Below are 22,865 nucleotides of genomic sequence, written 5' to 3'. Positions count from 1 at the left end.
GTTTCTAGAGATGCTACCTGCACATACATAATCAAGTAGCCAAGTTGTTTGTCAATACTATCTACCTTTTTTTTCATTCCCAAGTAACTGTAAATTATACGGATTCAGGCCACTCAAACTGTTTCAAGTTTGACCATTGATATCTCACCTTACTATTATTAATTGGAGCCTCCTTTGAAACCTCCACGTGAAGCTACTAAGATCCTAGGTGGACATTCTAAAAAAAATAGAGAACTCCTAAAAATTCTTATAGAAATTAGAAATACCTAGCTATCAATTTGACAACCTAATCAGAATAGTCATTGGATATGTTATCTTCCAAATAAATTACGCACCTCTAACATTATGAAAATAGACTAAAGTAACCCCTAAATATGTATCTAAATTAGCCACATCTGCCATTATTAAAAAAATCTAAAGCAACCATAATCTTCGTGTAAATACCCACCTATATCATTATAAAAATAATGCAAATAATCCCCCTAAATTTATATATAAATTATACAATTATGTCATTATTAAAAGTTAAAGTAGCCCCTAAATCTAAATCTAAATTATATAATTATAACAAAATATCAAAGTGTATCAATATAAAATTCTAAATTACTATTTTTTATTATTAATACTATTTATATTACTATTTATATAAAATATTATCCACGATATGTGTCACCTTGTATTCATGTATGATAAAAGAGATAAGAATACTAATTCAACAATAAATGGTTTAATTAAATATATATTAAACACACATGGAGAAACACACATTTAGGTGTGATGCAAAATGAAATCTACTGTAACTAGATACTGATAAATATATATAAATATTAGTATATATATTAGAATATTTAATAGATGAAAGATTATGTGACATAGATATTTATAATAATTAGTTGTAAGTTTTATTTTTATATATTAATTGTAATTAGCAGTATGGGAGCACGGATCGATAGGCTAGTATAGATAATTGGATAGATCTACAATGTAAGGTCAGTGCTCGTAATTAGTGAATTCATCATGATTTGTAATCTCGTAGCATACAATTCTAGCTTTATTATTTCGGATATGTATAACTCGCGTTCTAGGAGTCAATTGTACATGTGATTAGATTTGAAGAAGACTTTTGTTTTCACTCCATCCGTTCCAAATCTAGATCGTTTAGTTTTTCTAGATATATGATTTTTACCATGTATCTAAACATATCGTATATGTAGCCGTATATCAAAAGTTATACTCTATTTAGAAAAAAGTAAAAAAAATCTAGCAACTTTGTATTTTACTTGTTGCCATATTCCTTAAGCAAATTAAATTTTGTCGCCGCAATGCTACATGGCAGCCACTCTCACATCAAAGGGAATATCGTAACGTGGCGGGGAAATAATCAAATCCTCTCGCTGACCTGGGAAGAAGCCTACGTGGAGCTCCAGACAGTGCCAGGTCCCTATTATATCCAATCCAAAGAGATAAACCAAAGCCCGGTCACGAGCTGCCGCGTTGACTACAGCTGGATGGAGCGGCCCGATCATTGTGGCGTGAGGTCAACGCTCTGCTGGCTGCCTTGGTCAGCGAGACTGCCCGGCAAGGAACAATTGCACATGTAGGAGTTTCACGTGCTGCGATCAAGGAGATCGGATCGACTAGCTTGTTTGCGCAGTGCTAATGGAGTAATTTAACCAACTAATATAATATATTGCAGCAGGTATACGCCAAAGAAAAATATAGAAAAATAAATAAATGAGACCAAAAAATTTGGCTTCGCCCGGACTCGAACCGGAGACCTTCAGTGTGTTAGACTGACGTGATAACCAACTACAACACCAAACCTGTCTGACTATTAATTTAAATTAATTAACAGCAGTGGATCACGAGTATGACGGGCTATCTCTGATCAGGTGCTAAATTGAACACAGGGAACCAGTATGTTCTTCCCAAAATCTGGAGTCCCATCCAAATATGAAATATCCATAAAGACTTTATTTATTTTCTAATAGAAGCACAACACAATACTGGCCGGTTTCTGACACTGATACAGTGGCTGGAAGCTCTTGAACACCCTGCTCCAATTAACGCGATGATTTACAAACACAATATAGGATGTCTCGATACTCAGATGCTCCAGAATGCTAGTAACAATAGTTTGGGACTGAAGGCCAAGTACCAAGACTCGTAGTAGCTAGCTAAGAGATAACATCTCAGAAGCGGCCGCAGCATTCCTCCAGCACGCAGCAGCAGCAGAGAGCGGCCAAACTGCAGGCAGCACAGAGCAAAATGAGATCGCGTAACTAAGCAGTAGGGATACGTGAGATCAGGCAAACAAATGATGTCTCAAGTGATGTACATTAAAGTATGCTGAAACTCCTTACCATAACTGAAAGAAGGTTTGTGGTTAAAGAATATGTCACTGCTAGTTTCTTATGATATACTTTTTAATTTGTATGCCAATACCGCTGCCTAATCTTACTGCATCATGAAAAAATATTACATTTAGATATGTGCCATATCTTTGGAATTTTCTCATCATAGCCTGAGTTCTACAGATATAGCCACAGCTCCTGATACTACTATTTGAAAAAAAAAAGGACTTGTTCTTGACAGAAAATATAAACTTGCACCATGGCTTACAACAATCTCCATATTAGCACTTAACAAATATGCCAACAATGGTACAGTCAAGGACCAAATTAAAAGATAAGTAATGTTACAAGGATCTCGCTCTCATCTACAAAAACACTAGAAATGACTAACTTTAAACCAGACTAAGCTATAAGCATCACCTGAAGGGCTCTCTATTAGCTGCTAGACCAAGTTCTCATCCAACTCAGGGTGAATCACAATATGAACCAGAATCAGCAGTAACATCGTCTACCATTTCAAGTAAAGATTGATCTCTTCTTCTATTCAACAACATACTATAATCATGCATCCCAAGACTCAAATAGACCAAAACAAAAATTAAAGAAATCCTACCTTAATTCTAACCATAAATGTGATCCCCCCCCCCCCACCCCACACACACACACACCCCTTACTACTATAGCACAGTGCACACTGACAAACAAAATGAGATGTTTGACAACAAAATGAATTAACATCAAGCAGTTGTTGCGTATGTTACCATCCTTTGAGGAACCCGGAGCAGCTGCCCTCTCCATTGTGTTGTTGTTGCTGATGTCCCCCGTACGGCGGTGGAGGCTGATGCGATGGCGGCGGGTAGTAAGGGCGCTGCTGGTCGTTGAAGTAGCCCTGGTACCCCGGCGGAGGGTAAGGCCCCTGAGGTGGATGGTGCACATCTTGGGGCGGATGGCCATGGCCCCGATGGGGAGGAGGGTACACATCTTGGGGCGGATGGCCATGGCCCCGAGCGGGTGGAGGGTACACATCTGGCGGTGGTGGGTACGGATGTTGCTGAGACGGACGATACCCTGAAATTGCAGGGGGAGGAACCATTGTTATGTATGCATCAACTTGGCAGAATCCATGCCGTCATCACAACTTGAGAATCAAATCTGATTAAATCTTAATCATGCCGTAGCAGAAGATCGCAGCTCGCAAGAAATGGAACCTCTTGAGAAAGTGAGCATAGAGCAACTAGGAAAACAGGATTAACAGGGATGACGACCATCCCAGCAGGCTTGGCAAGAAGATAGTAGTAGGATTCACAAACAAGAAGAGCTGACTGTCATAGTTGCCGGATTTGTTCCCAGCTTAAAATAGCAGAAGGGCCAATCTAATCAATCAGATTCTAAGTTACGGATTCACATAGAAGAAGACGAGGAGCAGAAGAAATTGCATGCCTGGTGGAGGGTAGGGTTCCTCGTGGGGTACTCTCTGGTAGCTCATCTAGATCTCTTCCTCCTTTTCCTGCAAACTTGTGACTGTGGAGATGGCTGTTTCTTGAAACTCTGGGAAAACTGGTACTTGACTGGACAGCGATGGCATCTTTGACAGGGAAATCATTTATTTAAAAAAAAACGACTGGGAAATCAGCAAGTCATCAGAAAAAATCAGGAACCCAGGTACTCACTGCGTATATAAAATATATCCTGTAGTTCAGGGCACCATCCGCTGGAATAGCTCAGTTGGTTAGAGCGTGTGGCTGTTAACCACAAGGTCGGAGGTTCAAGCCCTCCTTCTAGCGTTCTTTTTTTCTTGTTTTTTCTTTGCTCTCCTCCTCGCAGCCGCAGCCCAATCCTTCTCCTTTTCCGGCCCAGCATCTCCTCCTCGCAGAAGCAGCCCAATCCTATTCCTTTTCCGGCCCAGCATTTGGGGAAAGCAGAATGCGGCCCAAAATAGCGCTCCTCCTCGCAGCCCAACCCGACCATTACCACATCCGGCTCGTTTTCTGAAAATTGGTCTCTGTTGCGCAGGGGGAAACGTTAATTCGGACGCTCTTCTGTCCATCTCGTCAATTGCCAGGTTGCTGATCGAGAACAAAGCCATCTTTGTCTAGGATGGACCAGGGTTTAACTTTTCGGCGAAATTTCGCCGAAATTTCGGTTTTTTTTTCCGTTTCCGCTAGTTACCGGGATCCGAAATTTCGGTATTTTTCGATATATTTCGTTTCAAAATTCAACAAATTTCGTCCGAAATCCACCGAAATTCGCCGAAATTCACCGAAATTCCGGAACGGAATTCCGTTTCCGCCGATCACCGGGATTCTACCGGAAAACGAAATGGTGAACCCTGGGATGGACCGCCATGATGCAGGTAATCTAGCTACACTTTGGTGATCTCTGTTCTTGCAAGAACATATAGTACTGCGACTGGACCATTTGAACAGAGATCAATGTGCTGAAAGATAAGAAAAATCGTGTGACTGAAATAAACCAAGCTGAGAATTCCTTTTGAGGAGATCACAGTGCAAGCTTTATTTTGCATCAACCTGTATGCAAATCTCTCCCTAACGAAACCTGAGCCAAGCTCAGGCATTTCATTGGGCCACGTCACATGCATATTACAAGCCGTAGAATCTCTTTTGTACGGCTTAGATATCTCTAACCTAACACGTGTCCCATTATACAAATCACCGAGGGCCATCATGCGTGTGCGTGTCGCAGACTCTTCCAAAAAGGGAATCTGGTGTTTTACCCCTGTTACAAGTTCTAATGGTGATTTTGCTCTTATTTTTTGAGTTGTGCAATTTTACCTCCGCTTTATTGAAATGAAGGCGCAGTTTGCCTCTATTTTTCACACCGTTAGGTGTATGTCTCTTAAAATAATTAAAATAAATTGGAGAAAAACTGAAGGCACTGAGAAAAGACAATCATACTCTTGATCCTATTCTTATCCACAGATTCAATTTTACAATCACAATCCTCTTCCCAACCCTAACAGGCGGAGGAGCAGATCTGGACGAGCGCGAGAGGGGCGGAGCCGCGGGGCCAGGCCGGCGCGCGAGAGGGGCGGTGCCGGGCGGGTGGGCGCGCGCGCCCCTGCCTCGCGGGCCCGAGCGCCGCAAAGGCCAGCGCGCGCAAGGCGCGCGGCAGCAGAGGCGAGGTAGGAGGAAGCAGCAGGCGCGCGCGTTGGCACGCAGGCTCACGCGGCCGCTGGGGCAGACTAGCGCCACCCGCGCGCAGCCCCCCACGCGCGGCCCCACCAAGAGGCCTGGTCGGCGGCCAGTCACCAGGGGCAGGCCACCCACGCCAGCGTAGGCGCGCCCACCAAACCAAGTGCAGATTTGATTTCTTTCCTTATGAAATTGGATTGAAATCAATTTGTATAGTGAATTAGGTTTAACTTCTAGAGATAGAATTAGTTAAATGTAAATCTGGTGCTGTGGTTTAAAATCATAGAGATATGCAATTGATTTATAAAAATCTGGTTTGAAATTACTTGAGAAAATTCGTTTTGGATTTGTCAAATTGTTGTGCAATTGTTCTACTCAAAATAAGGGTACAATCACCAAATTTACCTAATAATAGGGGCAAAACAGCAAGGGCAAATTAGTCTTTTCATAGCAACTTTAACACCATCATCTGGCTTTCACGGAATAGGGGCAAACCCTTCCTTCATTTTCAAAAAGCAGGGGTAAATTCGCAAAGTTTAAAAAATAGGGGCAAAATCACCATTTCGCTTTGAAATATGGGCAAAAGTGCCAAAGCCAGTTTAGCTTTCAGGGAGGCGGATGGACGGCGGTGGGCGCACATACCCGCAGCTCCTTCTCACTGTTTAGCTTTCAGGGAGGCGGATGGACGGCGGTGGGCGCACATACCCGCAGCTCCTTCTCACTGTTTAGCTTTCAGGGAGGCGGATGGACGGCGGTGGGTGTAAAGACGGCTTGCGGGGCGGGCGTAGAGGCAGGCAGTGGCGGGCGACTGGTAGAGATAGCTCGTGGAGGCGGGCGGCGACTGGCGACCGGCGGAGATGGCTCGCGGAGGCGGACGGCGCAGAGGAGCGCAGTTGCCAGCGATCGAGGTGGAGGCAGGTGCCAGCACGGAGGTCGGGAGGTGGGCGCGGAGTAGCACGGCGACCGGTGTGGAGTTGTGCGCCGGCGCCGAGGCTTGCTCCGAGGAGGTTGGTGATGGGTGTCGAGGTGAATTAGGAGATGAACGACGGTAGAGGATAGAGGAAGGATAAGATAAAGAAAGGAAGGGGAAAAAAGAAAAGAAAAATACAAAATATAAGGACATTAAGGCTATTTACTTTTTTCTATGTATTTAAACAAGTAGAAAAGGTTATTTTGTTAAATTTTTGGACAAACAGAGAAAGTGCTCCATAAAAAAACATAACCGATTTGGTTACTTTTCGCCATATTTTTTCGAAGGAATCTTGCATGCATGACATATTAAACTATGTCTATTTGCAAAATATTTTCACATATAGGTGCAAATTTGCGGCTTGAATTTAATGAGCCTAATTAGGTCATAATTAGATTCAGTAATGCTATAATAACTATACTCTAATCATTCTCTAATTATACGGTCAAATACCAATTAAATACAGTAACTGCTACAGTACCGTGGTTGCAGAGAGGTATTGTAATTAGACTTCATTTAATATCTCTAATTAGTGGTCAAAACTGGAAAAAGTTTCACCAAATTTTTTTCACCACCTAAACCAGGCAACCTCAAAACTGTGGCATTTGTTTGTCACGCGCTTCTGGGACCACACCTCTCCTAGTCATGGCGTTCGTGCTACGACGGGACAGGTCTTCCATGGCCTGGCTCTGGTCACTGACATATGGACAGGTCTTCCATGGCCTGCTCTGGTCACTGACATATGGACTTAGGCAACACGTTAGTGACAGAGGGAGTCACTGACGTTACACAATGCAAAAATTTTATAAATCGCTTACATAGTATATTAAATGTAATCGAAAAATAAATCGCATTATATAAATGGATTGTAAATCGTGAGACGAATCCAACGAGCCTAATTAGTACGTAATTAGACACTAAATTACTACAGTAAACATATTCTAATGATGAATTAATTAGGCTCATTAGATTCGTCTCGTAGTTTACAGACGAGAACTGTAATTAGTTTTGTGATTAATCTACATTTAGTACTTCAAATATTGAAGTTGAAGATTCCCTTGTAAAAATATAAAATACAAAGTGATCTAAACAAGGCCGGATAGACTTAGTCAACACGTTAGTGACAGAGGGAACCGCAAAGAAACCACTTCCGCTATGACACTGAGATCTCATAGATTGTGATCTGTTGTGACCGTGCTCGAGTTCTTGTGTTGTGCTGCTTGATGGCTGCGCATACAGTGTCTGTTGCAATGCCAGTTTTATCTCTTTATTAAACAATTTAAAACCAATTCTTTGTATCGGATAATTCTTCACTCACCAATTATATGTGAATCTTTCAATCGGCATAACCACAATATTGTACCGCTAACCAGTACACTGTCGCAGCCGTTTTTTCTCCTCTCATACAGTAGCAACGCTCCGGCACCAGCCGAAAGAGTATAGCTCCCGCTCCTTGTTCAAGACCAAATAGCAATCCAATTAGCACTACAAAATAGTTGTACGGTTGCTCAGACCTCACATTTGCCAGTAGTACTTGTGCAAATGCTGTGTTTGCTTGGCTGTGACTGATGACTGGTGCTGATTTGTTATGAGAGAATAATACTGCTGACTGGCTGATAATTGGTCGCTGGTGCTGATTTAGTATGAGAGAACAATACTGCTGGCTGGTTGGCTGACAAACCAAACGAACACAGCGTAGCCAATAGAATGGTACCAAGTTAACAGAAGAACCATAGGAATGACATTTAAGGGAATATTTGAACTCTTAACTACACTTTTTGGCTGCAAAAAAGATAGATACCGACAACTTAGCTCATAGGATCCTTGTATATCAGTCATGGATTATCTACTACTCTATAGCTAAGCTTTTGTGGTAAATATTAGACTGACTTCAATAGAGGAGGCAGTAGCATTTTTGCCTCTCCGTGAGTCACTGTTCACACGAGGAAACGTCTCCAACAGATGAGGCAACCATGGAAGGCAGATTGCCTTCGAGGAGAGAAGCGATGCAAAATTGCATCGCCTCTCTCCTCAAACGCATCCGCGAGGAGGGCGGGAGGGGGCGCACCGTGCTGGGAGCAGAGGCCGGTGCAAGATCGCGGCGGCCGCGGTGGTGGCTCCGGCGAGGGGTGGAAGAGATGCACCGGCAGGCTCGGGCCGGCGGCGGAGATGGCCCGGGAGGAGGCGAAGAAGAGCGCGGCGGCGAGCCTCTGCCTCCGCCGGATTTGGCCAGCCCCTCCCTTCTCCTCGGCGGGCGAGCACGACGGAGCTCTCGGCCGCGCGCGCCGAGCCTGAGGAGAAGAGCGGATCGGCCCCTGCGAGCCCCGAGGCCGCTCCCTCGCCTCCACCCGCCGTCGAGGCCGCGCCGCCCGCAGGAGCCCCGGACTAAGGGAGAGAGGGAAGGAGACCCGCCGCGGGAGGGGGGAGCGAGCCGGCCTGCCCGCGGAGAGGAGGCGAGGTGCGGCGGCGGGAACAGGATCAAGGGAGGCGGCGACGGTGACTCGGCGAGCGCGCGGTGGACCTCGGCGAGCGCGGTGCGTGGCCGGCGCGGCTGACGGCGTGCGCGAGCGCGGGGCTGGCTGGCACCCCCTTCTTGCTGCTGTTGACGGCGCGCGAGCGCGGGGCTGGCCGGCGCGCGAACGCGAATGCAATGGCTGTTGGAGGCACGACTTTAAGTAGCAAATGCAAAGTACTGTTCATGCGAGGCAAAGATGGATTTGTCTCGCAAGAATAGCTCTCCTTGTTGGAGTCAGTCTTAGTTATATTTATTCACGCTGTACAACTTAGTAGATCTTTAAATCAAGTATACTAACAAAAGAGTTAAGAGACGGATCACAAAAGCAATAAACTGGCCAACTCCAAGGAGGGCACGGCAAGGCCGCACCAAGTTTTCTAGTAAGCCCTTGTTTAGTTGCAAAAACTTTTAGAATTTTCGTACTGTAGCATTTTTGTTTATATTTGCTAATTATTATCCGATTATGAGTTAACTAGGCTTAAAAGATTTGTCTCGCAAATTACAAACAAACTATGTAATTAGTTATTTTGTCTAACTATATTTAATATTTTATGCATGTGTTTAAAGATTTGATGTGACAGAGAATCTTGTAAAGTTTTAGAATTTTAGATGCAACTAAATAAGACCTAAATTTCGAAACTGGCTCGAAGGCGCGAATGTGAACAGGCGATGCCTCCCGAAACTTTTGGTGGCGTGGCCCACACCACACCGGAGCCCCAAGTCAAGGAGACCCCAAAGTCGAAACGTTCAAAATTCAAACGACAGGGCCACAGGGGGACTCGGAAGTTGGCACGGTGAGCCATTCACTGCGCCGCCGGCAGTAGCCAACCATACCCCGCTGCGGAACTGCGCGCCCCGGAGCGTCCGCTCGGCTGCCATCCGCGTCGCCCCTCGGGTACAGATACAGGCAGATCGGGGAGCGAGCCCCAGTGCCGCATTCCTGCTGCGCGTAGCCGCCGCCCAAGCTGCGAGGTGAAGCCAGATCGATACGGAGATGCGGTGCTTCTAGCTGCGGGCAGTCAGCTAGCCGCCGCCGCTCCCCGCCCCGCCTTCTTCGCTGCAGTCATCATTGCCCGCCGGGGTTGTGTCTCCTCCGTCCGGAACGGCCCGGTTGAAGGTAATAATGTTCCTGCTGCCTGCAACCCGATCGAACATCGTCTTCTCATCCTCTGCATCTTGCTTTGCGTCGCAGTTGAAGAGCCACGGCAGCCATGCAGCTGCGATCCGACCGTCGTTTGGTCACGCCGCCCATGCCGGCGCCGAGAGGAGGCGTGCCTTGGGCCCGTCCCCAGCGCTGCCACGCCGATCCGGAGGACCGGCTCAGCAGCCTCCCCGATGAATTGCGGATCGAGGTGCTCGCTCGTCTCGGATGTGCACGCGAGGCTGCGCGCACCAGCGTGCTCTCGAGCCGGTGGCGAGGCCTCTGGGCAGAGCTTCGTGACCTGACCTTCAAGGGCGAGGATCGCGACTCGCTCGACGCCATGCTCGGCATGGTCCCACCCCTGCTCCACCGCCTGCGCCTCCGCGGCAGGCAAGAAACCGCCGCGAGGATCTCCTCGCTGCGACGCGCCGGGTGAGCTCCGAGCACTGGCGGACCTAGTGGGTGGCTAGGGTACGCCGTGGCATACTTAAAGCCAGCACTTCTCTTTCTAATGTTTTTTTTAACTGAGATTAATAAAATTTGAATTACAACTTGACAATCATATTGATGACACTAGACATGAGGACAACTTCAAAAGTCTTACCAATCTTGTTGACCTCTCGGTTCTAGTTCAAATTGAGAGGTATAATGTTTATGATATGATTTACAATCGTCTAAAATTGGTCTTGCTTCTACTAGTAGCTATATTTTTTTTCCAAAGTCAGATTTTCACTAGTAAAGATCCAAAAGCACTTTCCTCTATTTTTATTGGCTTTTGGACATACAAATTACCCACTTGCCATTGATTATGTAGATACCGGTTTGTGTTTTTTTTCGTCGCTCTCTCCCACTCGCGACCTCTTCCTGGGCACCCCTCTCCTCCCGGCAGCGCATCACAAGCCTTTCCAATGGGTGCGCGGCCTTGCTCTTAGGAGCGCGCGTCCCTGCCCTCATCTTCGTTGAGGCTCCGCGCCCTCCCCACGCCGCAACCCTCTCTCGAGAGGGCCGCTACGGGATGATTGTGGATGATACGTGGGTTTCCTTAACAGTTTTTTGATAAAAAATTACAGCTGCCCAACCAAATGGCCTTCTGCTTTTTTCATAGCTGTTTTTTCGTGGCCCACAGCTTACAGCAGTTTTTCCAAAAGTCACAGCTCAAATAAACACACCTTTAATTTGCTTATACTATTTATATTGTAATCTATGAAGTATTGAACCTAATTACTTCTATACCGAATTGCTCGTGAAATTTTTTATTGTGCACCGAATTTTTTTAAATTGTACCGAATATCAAATTGTATGTTAAAATTTTAATATAGTATACCCTAAGTTTCAATCGTATGTTCGCCATTGGCTCCAAGTCTATCTGAGCGACTACTCCCTCCGCTCGCCATTGGCTCCAAGTCTATCTGAGCGACTACTCCCTCCGCCGAGGCTCCTTCATCGAGATGCCATTATTCAAACGCACCACCTCGATCGATCTGTTCATCGAGGGGCTCAACTTTAGGCTGCCTGCCGCTGGAAACTTCGAGAAACTCGAGCATTTGATACTCTACGGCCGTGGCTTCGTGAAGAACCCCAGTGCCTTCCTTCACCGTTGCCCACGACTGCGCGAGCTGGAGATTGACATGGGTCCCTCCAACTGGGAGACCAAGATACCACTTGTAACGATCCGGTCCGAGATAACGGCTAAGATCTATTCTACACATTGAGTAGACCACATCTGCTAATTAACTCTCTTGCGCTTTCGTCCTCGCTTCGCGCAAAAGGATCGATCCGGAGTTATTAGCTTCTCGCGACCAGCTATTTAACTTGGTCTGCCTCTTGTTCCGTTTTCAGTATGGACTAAACTGGGAAGTACTGTGCTGCAGCTACAGTACCCGCGACGCTACAGTAGCTCGCTTCGCGCAAAAAGATCGATCCGGAATTACTAGCTTCTCGCGACCGGCTATTTAACTTGGTCTGCCTCTCGTTCCGTTTCCGGTATGGAATAAACTGGGAAGTACTGTGCCGCAGCTACAGTACCGCGACGCTACAGTAGCTTTTTACTACAGTGTCGCGTATTCGGTCCGGCCCAAACGGCCCACGGGCTGTGACAATCACCCCCCGTTGAGGGCTCGACATCCTCGTCGAGACATCGAACCAGTTTATCCATACGGGACAAAGGAGTAGGATCACCTCTCTTGGGCCACGTCCCATACGTCTAATGCTAACGATCCCATGTGCCACGTCCGTTGGTTCACTGCCAGCAGCCCATGTGTGTTCGTCCACATGCTGTTGGCATCTGTGTTTCCACGCGCCGACGTGCTCATGTACGCGCACTTCTGCCCGTACGTGGCGCGAAACCGCGAGAGTATGGCTTTGATACCCCTGTAACGACCCGGCCCGAGATAACGGCTAAGATCTACTCTACACGTTGAGTAGACTACACCTTCTAATTAACTCTCTTGCGTTTTCGTCCTCGCTTCGCGCAAAAAGATCGATCCGGAGTTACTAGCTTCTCGCGACCGGCTATTAAACTTGGTCTGCCTCTCGTTCCGTTTTGGTATGGACTAAACTGGGAAGTACTGTGCTGCAGTTACAGTACCCGCGACGCTACAGTAGCTTTTGCTACAGTATCGCGTATTCGATCCAGTCCAAACGACCCACGGGCTGTGACACCACTCGCCGTTGAGTCCAAGTCGCTTGAGGAGGTCACGTGGCAGAGTTGTTGCTCTAAACTGGTGGCTGTCCATACCGTGGCCCCCAACCTTAAGAAGTTTACATTGACATCCATGGGGGACACCGGCGTCACCGTGTCACTCTCGGCGCCGAAGCTGGAGGAGTTCTACCAGTATGGTTGTAGATATTCTAGGATCGGGTCGGGCGAGATATGGCTCCTCGTTCAGTTGCGGCTGGAGATGATGAAGGGGTGGAGCAGCAAACACGGGCGCCGGCAGAGGCACCTCCCTCGTTTCCGGGATGAGCGCGTGCTGTCTCTCATAGTCAAGGCCAACGAGGTACGCCGTACGCCGTACGCCGTACGCCGCACATGCCTCCTCTACTGTACAACTCCCGGCCGGCTCTGACATGTTGCTTGCTAAACTGTTTCGCATGCAGGAGCCTGCAAACCGTAGCTTCGAGCAGGAAGTAGCATGTCTTCCGGTGACCGACTTCTCCGCCTTGGACCTGTGTCTCTGGACAGGAGGGCATGTTTTTGGAGCACTTGTGTTGCAGCTTCTCCGGATCCGAACCACCATACGAAGGCTCCATGTTGTGGTGCTGAACTCGGTAACTATCCATTGTAACACTCAGTTATTAATTCACTGCAGTTAAGCTAATTAAGGTCATTAGTTTCGGACCTAAATAAGGAAACCATAAGATAGCAATCTCTCTGTCAGTTTGACCCGGACCGGTCTGACCGGTATGGGCAACCGATCTGACCGGTCTAAACTGAGTTGGCGGTTTTGGATCCCACAACATTTAAATCACTCATCTCTCTCCCAACGACCCATTCACCCTCCCCAGCTCTCTCAGCTCGCCCTCCCGAGCTCCCTCTCCCTCACCCCAAACCTTAATCCCCAAATCCTTCCCCTCCATTGAATTCCAAGGCCGGGGGGGGGGTCAAATCAGCGTGGGGATCATCTTCTCCGCGATTCCATCCTTGGGGAGCAGGAGATTCAAGTTCCTCACGTGAAAGGGACTCATTCAAGGTAATTTAGGAGTTTGGATCGATCTCTTGTTCTAGAAGGTTTTAGGTGGTTTCCTCTGGTCAAAAGCATCCACATGAACCCCTGAACTAGATCCTAGAAGGTATTTAGAGTTGGTGGGCGATTCTCGCCGCGCCAAGGTTTCTAGGTTCTGGTTTGGTTAGGACCGGTCTGACCGGTCGAAGTGACCGGTCTGACCGGTGTCACGGTAGGTTAAGTAGGACCGGTCTGACCGGTCGGGTGGACCGGTCTGACCGGTATAGCTGGGCTGAGCAGGGATAAATATGTGGTTGTTGACACAGTTAGTTGGAAATTTATTTGGGTATTGATTACTTGTAATTCTTATAAATCGTGCATGCATTTCTCATGTCATATGCATATGCATACGTGTAGCAGCCGCGGCGGAGGAGGTCGTGTACGAGGTGGTTGCGAATCCACAGGGGCCCCAGGGGCAAGCCCCGCAGCAGGAGGGTCGCGAGGAGTCGGCCCAAGGCCCATCTCACCCTAGTACTGAGCAGCAGACGCAAGGCAAGCCCCGGTGCACATCCTTTTATTTCAAATTACGACACCTATATTTATGTTTCTATTACTTATGCATTAGGTTCAGAAATTGTTTGGAACCCTAGTTGCATGATCCCTAGGTTTCCTCGAGTTATACTAGTGTTATCGCCATAATTTAACAGGTTAATTAATGGGCCGCGAGTGAGTTGGGCTTAATGAAGAAATTGAAGAAGGCTTACGAATCGGCTCTTGCATGAGCATTTGGGCAATGTGGGCCATGTATCTTTAGATTTAGTTCAGATTGAGTTAGAGATAGAGTCCGATATGGACAGATTAGTTTAGATTATTTTCCAAGTCTTCGGACTACAAATATGTACCCTATGGTATTTGTAAAAAGAGGAACATCATCACGTTTGCAATCAACAACTCTCGGCGCATCGCCACCCCTAATTCTAGGGTTTCATCCAAGTAAGTGCCATGCTGCCCTGATCGCTCCTTGCGATCAGGGCATCGTTGTTCTTGCTTTTACCTTGGTATTACTCGTACTGAAGCATTTTTTATGGCGAGTAGTACTAGTTATCCTGATGTTCGTAGCATGGCTTTTAGTAGATTCATCGTGCTTTTGTTGCTTATCATCTACGAATATCATGTTGTTTCTGTGCAACCACGTTTCAATCTTATGCTAATTCTTGTTGTATAGAATTAGTTGCACGGAGACAACACCCTGCTTCTTTTCCATCTAGTAGATCTTATCTGTTACGGGTTGTTCTTATACTTAAGAATTAGCGTAATATCTGCTAAGTTAGGCCTTGCAAACGGGTTGGATTATCCGGTGACGTATTAGATGCTTTGTCTTAGTCTTAACAGGGAATTGATCCGGGAATCGGCTTTAGTTTGTTCTTAGGCCTCTATTCTGGTTAAGGTTTAGTTATTTATTACGCTAATTAGGCCCAATTACGTGTAGGATGTTCCGATCTAATAGTGAAGCTTTTACCGTCGTGGATTAGATTAGCTAGATTTAATTGAAGCAGCTTTATAGTTATTTGATTATTTATCAATATCCGGATATAAGAAGATCCAATCTGACACCGGGACTTGATCGGCTTTTTAAAGCCGATGCAAGAGTCGTCCCGGGGAGCCGACCATGGCTCGGACTTATGTTTCCACGTGTTTGTGTATGCAGGCAAATCGTTGCAAGCACGTTCGCACCTTCCTGATCGGGTATAGGTCAGGTGGCACGCCCTGCGTCTTACGAAGCCGCGGCGTGTGCTGGAATTGCGGGCCGTTGACGAGGGAGTAGTGCCTGCCAGCGCACTGGCGACCTCCCGGCTCTTCGTGTTGCCTATCACTACTCGCCGGTGGGTTTTGACCGACAACACATTCTGGCACGCCCGGTGGCACCATCATCAACAACAACGCCCGCCGCAGAGATGACAGGACTTCAGGACCAATCACCGGTTCCCCCAGTCACTAAAGATGTCACGTATGAAGAGCTGACTCCAAAACACAAAGCAAAAATATGATGAGGTCAAAGCTCAGTTTGAAGCCGATCTCATCGGCTCTTTCGAGAGGACCCGCAACCACGGCATCAGGTGGAAAGGGTTCTCACCAGAGGGTGCTCTCGACAACGTTGATCTGTCTGTGCCATCAGAGGAGCGCACCAGAGCCCTGCGCCAGGAGATGAACTATATGGTGGCTCACGCGCTTCATCGGCACTCAGAAAGCCTGGTGAATGAGCTCGAGCGTATGGCACACCGTGTCGTCCAGGAGGTGATCAAGAACCAGTACTCCCCGACAGGACCAATCTTGGGGAGTCACAGGGGAGAGGCCTCGCTCCAGTTTAGGCCGCCATTGCCGTATTCGCTTACAACTCCAGGACCGCAATGCTCGCCGATCTACATCGTCTATAAGATCGGCGGGGTCCCTGGAGAAGGCCAGTTCCTGAACGAGCCGCCCAAAGAGATCCCGCACGGCTACACATGCGTGTACATACCTGACAATATCAACCCAACACGCACGGGACGTCTGGTGGGTACTGGAGCTTCAGGAGCAGATGCGGAGAAGCAGGCATGGCTAGCGAAGTACGCTACCGGGCCGAGTGCTGAGCCCTCGGCCCCAGGAGTTCTTAGTGTGGAGCAGGTCAGTGCAATACTAAGGGACCAGTTTGGCATCCTGCCCAAGAGAAAGGCGATCGGCTATTCTAAGCCGTATCCAAGTGATTACGACCTAATCCCATTGCCACCCAAGTATCGGCTCCCAGAATTCACCAAGTTCAGCGGGTCCGAAGGGGCCAGCTCTATCGAGCACGTGAGCCGATACCTAACGCAGCTTGGGATGATCTCAGTGTCGGATCCTCTAAGGGTCCGTTTCTTCTCCCAGTCTCTCACGGGTTCGGCTTTTGGATGGTACACGTCACTGCCCCCATATTCGATCCGGACTTGGAGGCAGTTAGAAGATCAGTTCCACACCCAATATCATTCAGAGTCTGCTGAAGCTGGGATTGCCGACCTCGCCCAAGTCAGACAGAAGCGAGGGGAAAGTGTGTCAGAGTACGTCCAGCGCTTCAGAGAAGTTAAGAATCGATGCTACTCATCGCACATTATAGAGAAAGAGGCAGTCGATTTGGCTGTTCTGGGAATCGCTAAGCCGATCAAGGATCTGGCTTTCCAGTTGGAATTCACCTCGCTGGCACACATGGTGCAGAAGCTCACGGCGTATGAACACTACCGCCCTGATCTGTACCAGAAAAAATTCAAGCGCCATGTCAATATGGCCCAAGCGGGTGATTCTGATGATTCTGGCGAGGAACAAGAAGTGGCTGCGGCAGAGTGGACCCGGGGGGCAAACCCCGTCCCGTGCAAGTGGGTCAAACAGAAGGGGCTTGTGAAGGGCTTTGACTTTGACGTGGCCAAGGCAGAGCAGATATTTGACTTACTGCTCAAGGAAAAGCAGTTGAAACTCCCAGAAAATCACAAGCTGCCGACGGCACAAGAGCTGTAGGGAAGGCTGTATTGCAAGTGGCACCACTCGTTCACCCATGCCACAAATGACTGCAAGGAGCTACGTCGGCAGATCCAGTCGGCTATCGAGCAAGACCGATTAATTCTGGCCCAACACACGATGAAGGTGGATAGTCAGCCGTTCCCACAAGCTAACCTGGTGGAGCTGTTGGATCTTGGACCTGAGGGCCGGAACTTGGCGTTCCAGATTAACATGGTGGGACCCATGCGCCGCCGTGACGAGCAGAGGAAAGAGGCCGCTTTTTGCAAATGGCCCCAGGATGAAGACAAGCCGGAGCAGCGACATGTTACTGAAGAACAAGTGCGTCACATCCGCAATCAACTCCCAGCTTCTAATCGCCTTCTAGAAAAATACCAGTACCAGTACAAGTTGCGTCGCCGATATGAATCGGAGGTGGAGGAGTATGAGCACCGCACAGGTAGGACGCTGGGGAGGCGCTAGGCTATACGCGACCATTGGTATTGTCCGTTCTTCAGGTATTGTTGGAATTCCGGCATGAGTCGATTGCCTACTATAGATGATTGCTTGGAGTGCAGGCCTCGGGGACGCCCGCCAGTCGAGACATCAGTGTTCCAGCGCTTGGGGCGCAGAACACGTCACGATGTCCATGAAAGGCAGCCATCCAGGGATGATCTCGAGACAGAAGAAGAAGATAAGTATCAGCGTCCACGATGGTGTCCTGACGGGCTCAGCCGCTCACAGAAGCGCAGGGTGCAGCGCCTACGCAATCTCGAAGAGGCGGAGGCAAGGTACCTTGACGTGCTGAGGAAAGCACGTCCGGATCTTGCAGAGCAAGTCAGGCGCCCGCAAAGGGTGGAAAGGCGCCCTCCAAGAAGGGAGTGGCGCCCTAAGCAGCCAAGAGCCGATGACAAGCCATCGGCTGATGTGAACATGGTGTTCGTGCTCCCGTCGGAGTTTCGGGCACCCCAACCGGAGGAATTGGCCATCGCGCGGCTGGATCTTGGCCCACAGCCGATCATCTTCGAGAAGTCCAAGAAGAAAAGCTACAAGCACCTGAAGCGATTGTATCTCAAGGGCCTCATCGATGGTAAGCCTGTGAACAGGATGTTGGTCGACACCGGCGCTGCAGTCAATCTGATGCCGTACTCAGTGCTGCGCCGGTTCGGTCGTTCCGCTGCTGATCTTATCAAGACCAACGTGATGCTCAATGATTTCAACGGCCAACCGTCAGAGGCACAGGGCGTCCTCAATGTGGAGTTGACAGTTGGCCGCAAGACTGTCCCAACCTCGTTCGTCATCGTCAACAGCAAGAGTACGTACATTGTGCTGCTTGGGAGGGATTGGATTCACGCCAATTGTTGCATTCCTTCCACGATGCACCAGTGTTTGGTCCAGTGGGACGGCAATGAAGTGGAGGTGGTCTGTGCAAATGACTCCAGCGAGGTTTCGCTCGCAGATATGAATGCCTGGGACGCGGAAGGGCAAGAGCTGATCTCAGGGATCGCACTGGAAGACTGTGATCGGATCGAAACGACAAAAAAGGGCTGAGGCTGGTCTTATCCACTGGCCTCATGGAGTAAAAACATCCTGGCAAGCTACAGAATCCAGCAAGATTAGAGAGGCCGGTCCCAGCGACCGGCACCAAAAAATGAGTAATATATGTTTGGAGTTAAAGTTGTTACATTATGTACAAACAATGGCCTGCTCCGGTAGCTGGTCAGTTAATGAGCATTCAGTTTCAAGGAGTAATATAGAAACGGCCGGTCCGTGCGGTCGGCCGAAAATTTTCTTTTGTCATCTACCCATGTTTGCTGTCAACGTGGCAGATGATGACGAGTCGCCCGCGTTTGCAGTGGATTTAACAGGTGACGGCAAGTTGGGGTACGGGTTTACATCAGCTGACGATTTGGAGGAAGTTGATATTGGTCCCGGGGATAAGCCGCGACCAACATTTATCAGCAAGAAGCAAGACCCGAGTCTGTGTGAGCCGATGATAGCACTGTTGAGGGAATACCGGGATTATTTCGCGTGGGATTATACTGAAATGCCTGGTTTGGATAGAAGCATCGTCGAACACCGGCTCCCGCTTAAGAAAGGATTTCGGCCATTTCAACAACGAGCAAGGCAGATGAAGGCTGAAGTCCTGGAGGAGGTTAAGAAAGAGGTGCAGAAGATGCTGGACGCAGGGTTCATCAGGCCATGCAGGTATGCAGAATGGATCTCTAGTGTGGTCCCTGTACAGAAGAAGGATGGCCGATGGAGAGTCTGCGTGGATTTCAGAGACCTTAACAGAGCAACGCCAAAGGTCGAATATCCGATGCCCATGGCAGAAACATTGATCAACGCCGCTGCCGGTCACAAAATGCTGAGCTTTATGGATGGTAACGCTGGCTACAACCAGATCTTCATGGCCCTGGAGGACATAAGCAAGACCGCGTTCAGAGTACCAGGCGCGGTTGGCTTGTTCGAGTACTTGGTTATGACCTTTGGATTGAAAAATGCCGGTGCAACATATCAACGCGCCATGAATTACATTTTTCATGATCTCATCGGCAAGTTGGTAGAAATTTACATTGATGATGTCGTGGTCAAGTCCATGTCAGCTGAGGGGCATCTGGAAGATTTGCGTAAGGTTTTGGAACGGACTAGGAAGTTTGGGCTCAAAATGAACCCAAAGAAATGTGCCTTTGGCGTGTCAGCTGGTCAGTTCTTAGGATTCCTGGTGCATGAGCGACGAATCGAGATCGGTTTGAAGAGTCAGGAGGTGGTAAAGACAATGAAGCCGCCTACTATGAAGAAGGAGTTACAAAAGCTCATCGGAAAAATCAACTTTGTCAGACGATTTATCTCCAATCTGTCTGGGCGTATCGAGCCATTCATGGGTCTGGTGAAGATCAAGTCCGATGATGAATTTCACTGGGGGGCAGAGCAGCAGCAAGCTTTTGACGAAATAAAGGAATACTTGTCGAAGCCTCCAGTTTTGGTTCCTCCACTGTAGGACAGGCCTTTCTACGTGTACTTTTCCGTGGGTGACACTTCCATCGCCTCGGTTCTGATTTAGAAACATGACGACCAGGAGAGGGTTGTCTTCTACCTCAGTAGGCGCATGTTGGACACCGAGACCAGATATCCTAAGATCGAAAAGCTTTGTCTTTTTTTATTCTTTACATGTACAAAGCTTCGACATATTTTGCTCTCGGCGGAGACGATCGTTATATGCAAATCGGATGTCATCAAGCATATGTTGTCGGCTCCTATTCTGAAAGGCCGACTAGGAAAATGGATGTTTGCATTGTCAGAATTCGATATCCGATATCAACCTACAAAGGCAGTTAAGGGACAGGCACTGGCAGATCTCATTGCAGACAGGGTCAACACTAACGTATCAGCACTTTTTGTACGTGCCTTGTCCATGTTCTTTGACGAATCGGCTTGTGATGATGGGTGCGGCGTAGGAATTCTATTGGTATCGCCTCGTGGGGCGACATATTCTTTTTCCATCAGGATGGCCTCCATGCACCAATAATTTAGTAGAGTATGAGGCCATTCGCAAGGGGATGGAGTTACTCCTGGAAGCTGGTGCAGAAGCAGTGGAAATATTTGGGGATTCAAAACTGGTGATTTCTCAGCTCACGGAAGAATATAAATGTGAGAGCGAGACTCTTTTTCCGATATGGGTGCAGTGCCGTGAGTTGATGTCACAATTCAGGTACATTAATTTCCACTGGATACGAAGGACTTTGAATAGTGAAGCCAATGACTTGGCACAGATGGCTTCTGGATATAAGGAAACAGCCGATGGAGTCGATGTGGAGGTTCAGTTTCTAGAAGCTGGAGACTGGAGAGCCGATATCTTCAATTATTTGAAGGATTCGGCTCGGGGGGCACCCAGAAGGATAAGACTTAAAGCTATGAAGTATGTTCTGATTGGGGACGACATGTTCTACAGGACTTTGGAAGGACTGCTGCTTAAATGTCTGGGACCTGCAGAGTCGAATCAGCTCTTGCATGAGGTTCATGAAGGAGCTTGCGGTACTCATCAATCGGCTCATAAGATGAAGTGGCTGATTAGGCGATCGGGATATTACTGGCCTACCATGCTTGAAGATTGCTTCAAATATTACAAGGGATGTCAGGCATGTCAGAGATTCGGCAAAATTCAGATGGTACCGGCATCAGTAATGAATCCTATTATTAAGCCATGGCAGTTCAGGGGTTGGGCCATGGATATGATTGGCCAGATTATTTCACAAAATGGGTGGAGGCGGTACCCATGAGGTCGGTGGCATCAAAAGATGTGATCAATTTCGTTAAAGAGCACATTATTCATAGGTTTGGGATCCCTCAGACCATCACGACTGATGCAGGATCGGTCTTTATATCGGAGGAATTTAGAAAGTTTGCCGATGACACGGGGTTCAAGCTGATCAGATCATCCCCATATTATGCCCAGGCTAATGGACAAGCTGAAGCATCCAACCAGAGCCTTATCAAGCTGATCAAAAGGAAGATTGATGAATATCATAGGCGCTGGCATGAGGTGTTGTCAGAGGCTTTGTGGGCATATCGTATTTCGTGTAACGGATCCATCAAGACGTCACCATACCATCTGGTCTACGGTCAAGACGCTGTGTTACCATGGGAGATCACGGCCGGATCGAGGCGTGTTGAGTTTCAGAATGATCTATCGGCTGAAGAGTATGCAGCCTTGATGAGCGATAATGTTGAGGATCTTACAGAACTAAGACTTTGGTCACTCGAGAAGATCAAGGAAAACAAGGCTAAAGTTGCTCGTGCATACAACAAAAAGGTCAAGCCGAAAGAATTCCAGGTTGGAGACCTAGTTTGGGAAGCAGTGTTACCTGTAACAGAACCGCCCAAATTAAACCGGTTTAAGTGCGCTAACTATCATTTTAAGTATTAATCAAGCCACCGCGCACTTAAAACAGTGTAATCCGGCAGCCTGCTGGGCTAAGGATCGAAAACACCGGAAGTCTCACCCGAAGGCGAGCACAGATGATTCACATGCAAATAGAAGTTTCTCAAATTTAAATTACAAAATAGAGCTTAACAAAATGAGTTTATCTAAAATATCAGAGTTCAAAATGCAGCGGAAACTAAATAGAAGTTTAGTTTAGAAAAACAACGATAACTACGATGACGTGAGGACGTCACATCGAGCCCACCGATGTGAATCCTGGTTAGCTCCAACCAGCAGCAGCTACCTGAAAACAGGATAACAACAAACCCTGAGTATACTAATACTCAGCAAGGCTTACCCGACTAGTGGTATATACTTAGCCGACTCCTAGACATGCAAAGCTTTTTGGCTCTGGAGTTATTTTGCTCAAAAGCTTCTAATGGTGGGTCCTTGCTAACAATATTTTAGCTCAAGTTTAATGTACAAATATCAACTAGGTTTGCATAAACATCTAGAGCAAACATGGTACATCACATTATATTTTCCAAGAGTATCGTAAACATATATTCCATCCTCGTCTTTCAACTCTTATTCCACTTCTTTACTACGATGTGACGCAGTGACCAAGGCTCTCATATCC

At 47.7% G+C, this 22,865-nt stretch overlaps 1 protein-coding gene and 2 non-coding genes across 3 annotated transcripts; 1 reads left to right on the top strand and 2 right to left on the bottom strand.

Annotated features, from left to right (window-relative positions):
- Positions 1-1,750: 1,750 nt before the first annotated feature.
- Positions 1,751-1,824, bottom strand: TRNAV-AAC. The gene has a single exon. It is a non-coding gene; the product is annotated as a tRNA-Val (tRNA).
- A 98-nt stretch (positions 1,825-1,922) lies between these two features.
- On the bottom strand, positions 1,923-3,954 carry LOC120679509 (cysteine-rich and transmembrane domain-containing protein WIH2-like). The gene is made up of 3 exons (XM_039961119.1): positions 3,795-3,954; positions 3,116-3,422; positions 1,923-2,247 (listed from the first exon to the last, which is right to left on the bottom strand). The coding sequence occupies exons 1-3, from the start codon at positions 3,838-3,840 to the stop codon at positions 2,193-2,195; spliced, it is 408 nt and encodes a 135-aa protein (XP_039817053.1). The 5' UTR covers positions 3,841-3,954; the 3' UTR covers positions 1,923-2,192.
- A 110-nt stretch (positions 3,955-4,064) lies between these two features.
- Positions 4,065-4,138, top strand: TRNAN-GUU. Its single transcript has one exon. It is a non-coding gene; the product is annotated as a tRNA-Asn (tRNA).
- The last annotated feature ends 18,727 nt before the right edge of the window (positions 4,139-22,865 follow it).

The sequence above is a fragment of the Panicum virgatum genome, chromosome 6N, assembly GCF_016808335.1.
Source record: "Panicum virgatum strain AP13 chromosome 6N, P.virgatum_v5, whole genome shotgun sequence".
In the NCBI taxonomy this organism is placed as follows: Eukaryota; Viridiplantae; Streptophyta; class Magnoliopsida; order Poales; family Poaceae; genus Panicum; species Panicum virgatum.
This window is presented reverse-complemented; position numbering and strand designations above follow the sequence as displayed.

Excerpts from the sequence above, each read along its gene's own strand:
- LOC120679509 (XM_039961119.1), bottom strand. The coding sequence starts at position 3,840 with ATGAGCTACCAGAGAGTACCCCACGAGGAACCCTACCCTCCACCAG. Across the intron at positions 3,423-3,794 it reads GGAACCCTACCCTCCACCAG|GGTATCGTCCGTCTCAGCAA; the intron begins GCATGCAATTTC and ends CTGCAATTTCAG. Across the intron at positions 2,248-3,115 it reads TCCGGGTTCCTCAAAGGATG|TTTGGCCGCTCTCTGCTGCT; the intron begins GTAACATACGCA and ends TGCTGCCTGCAG.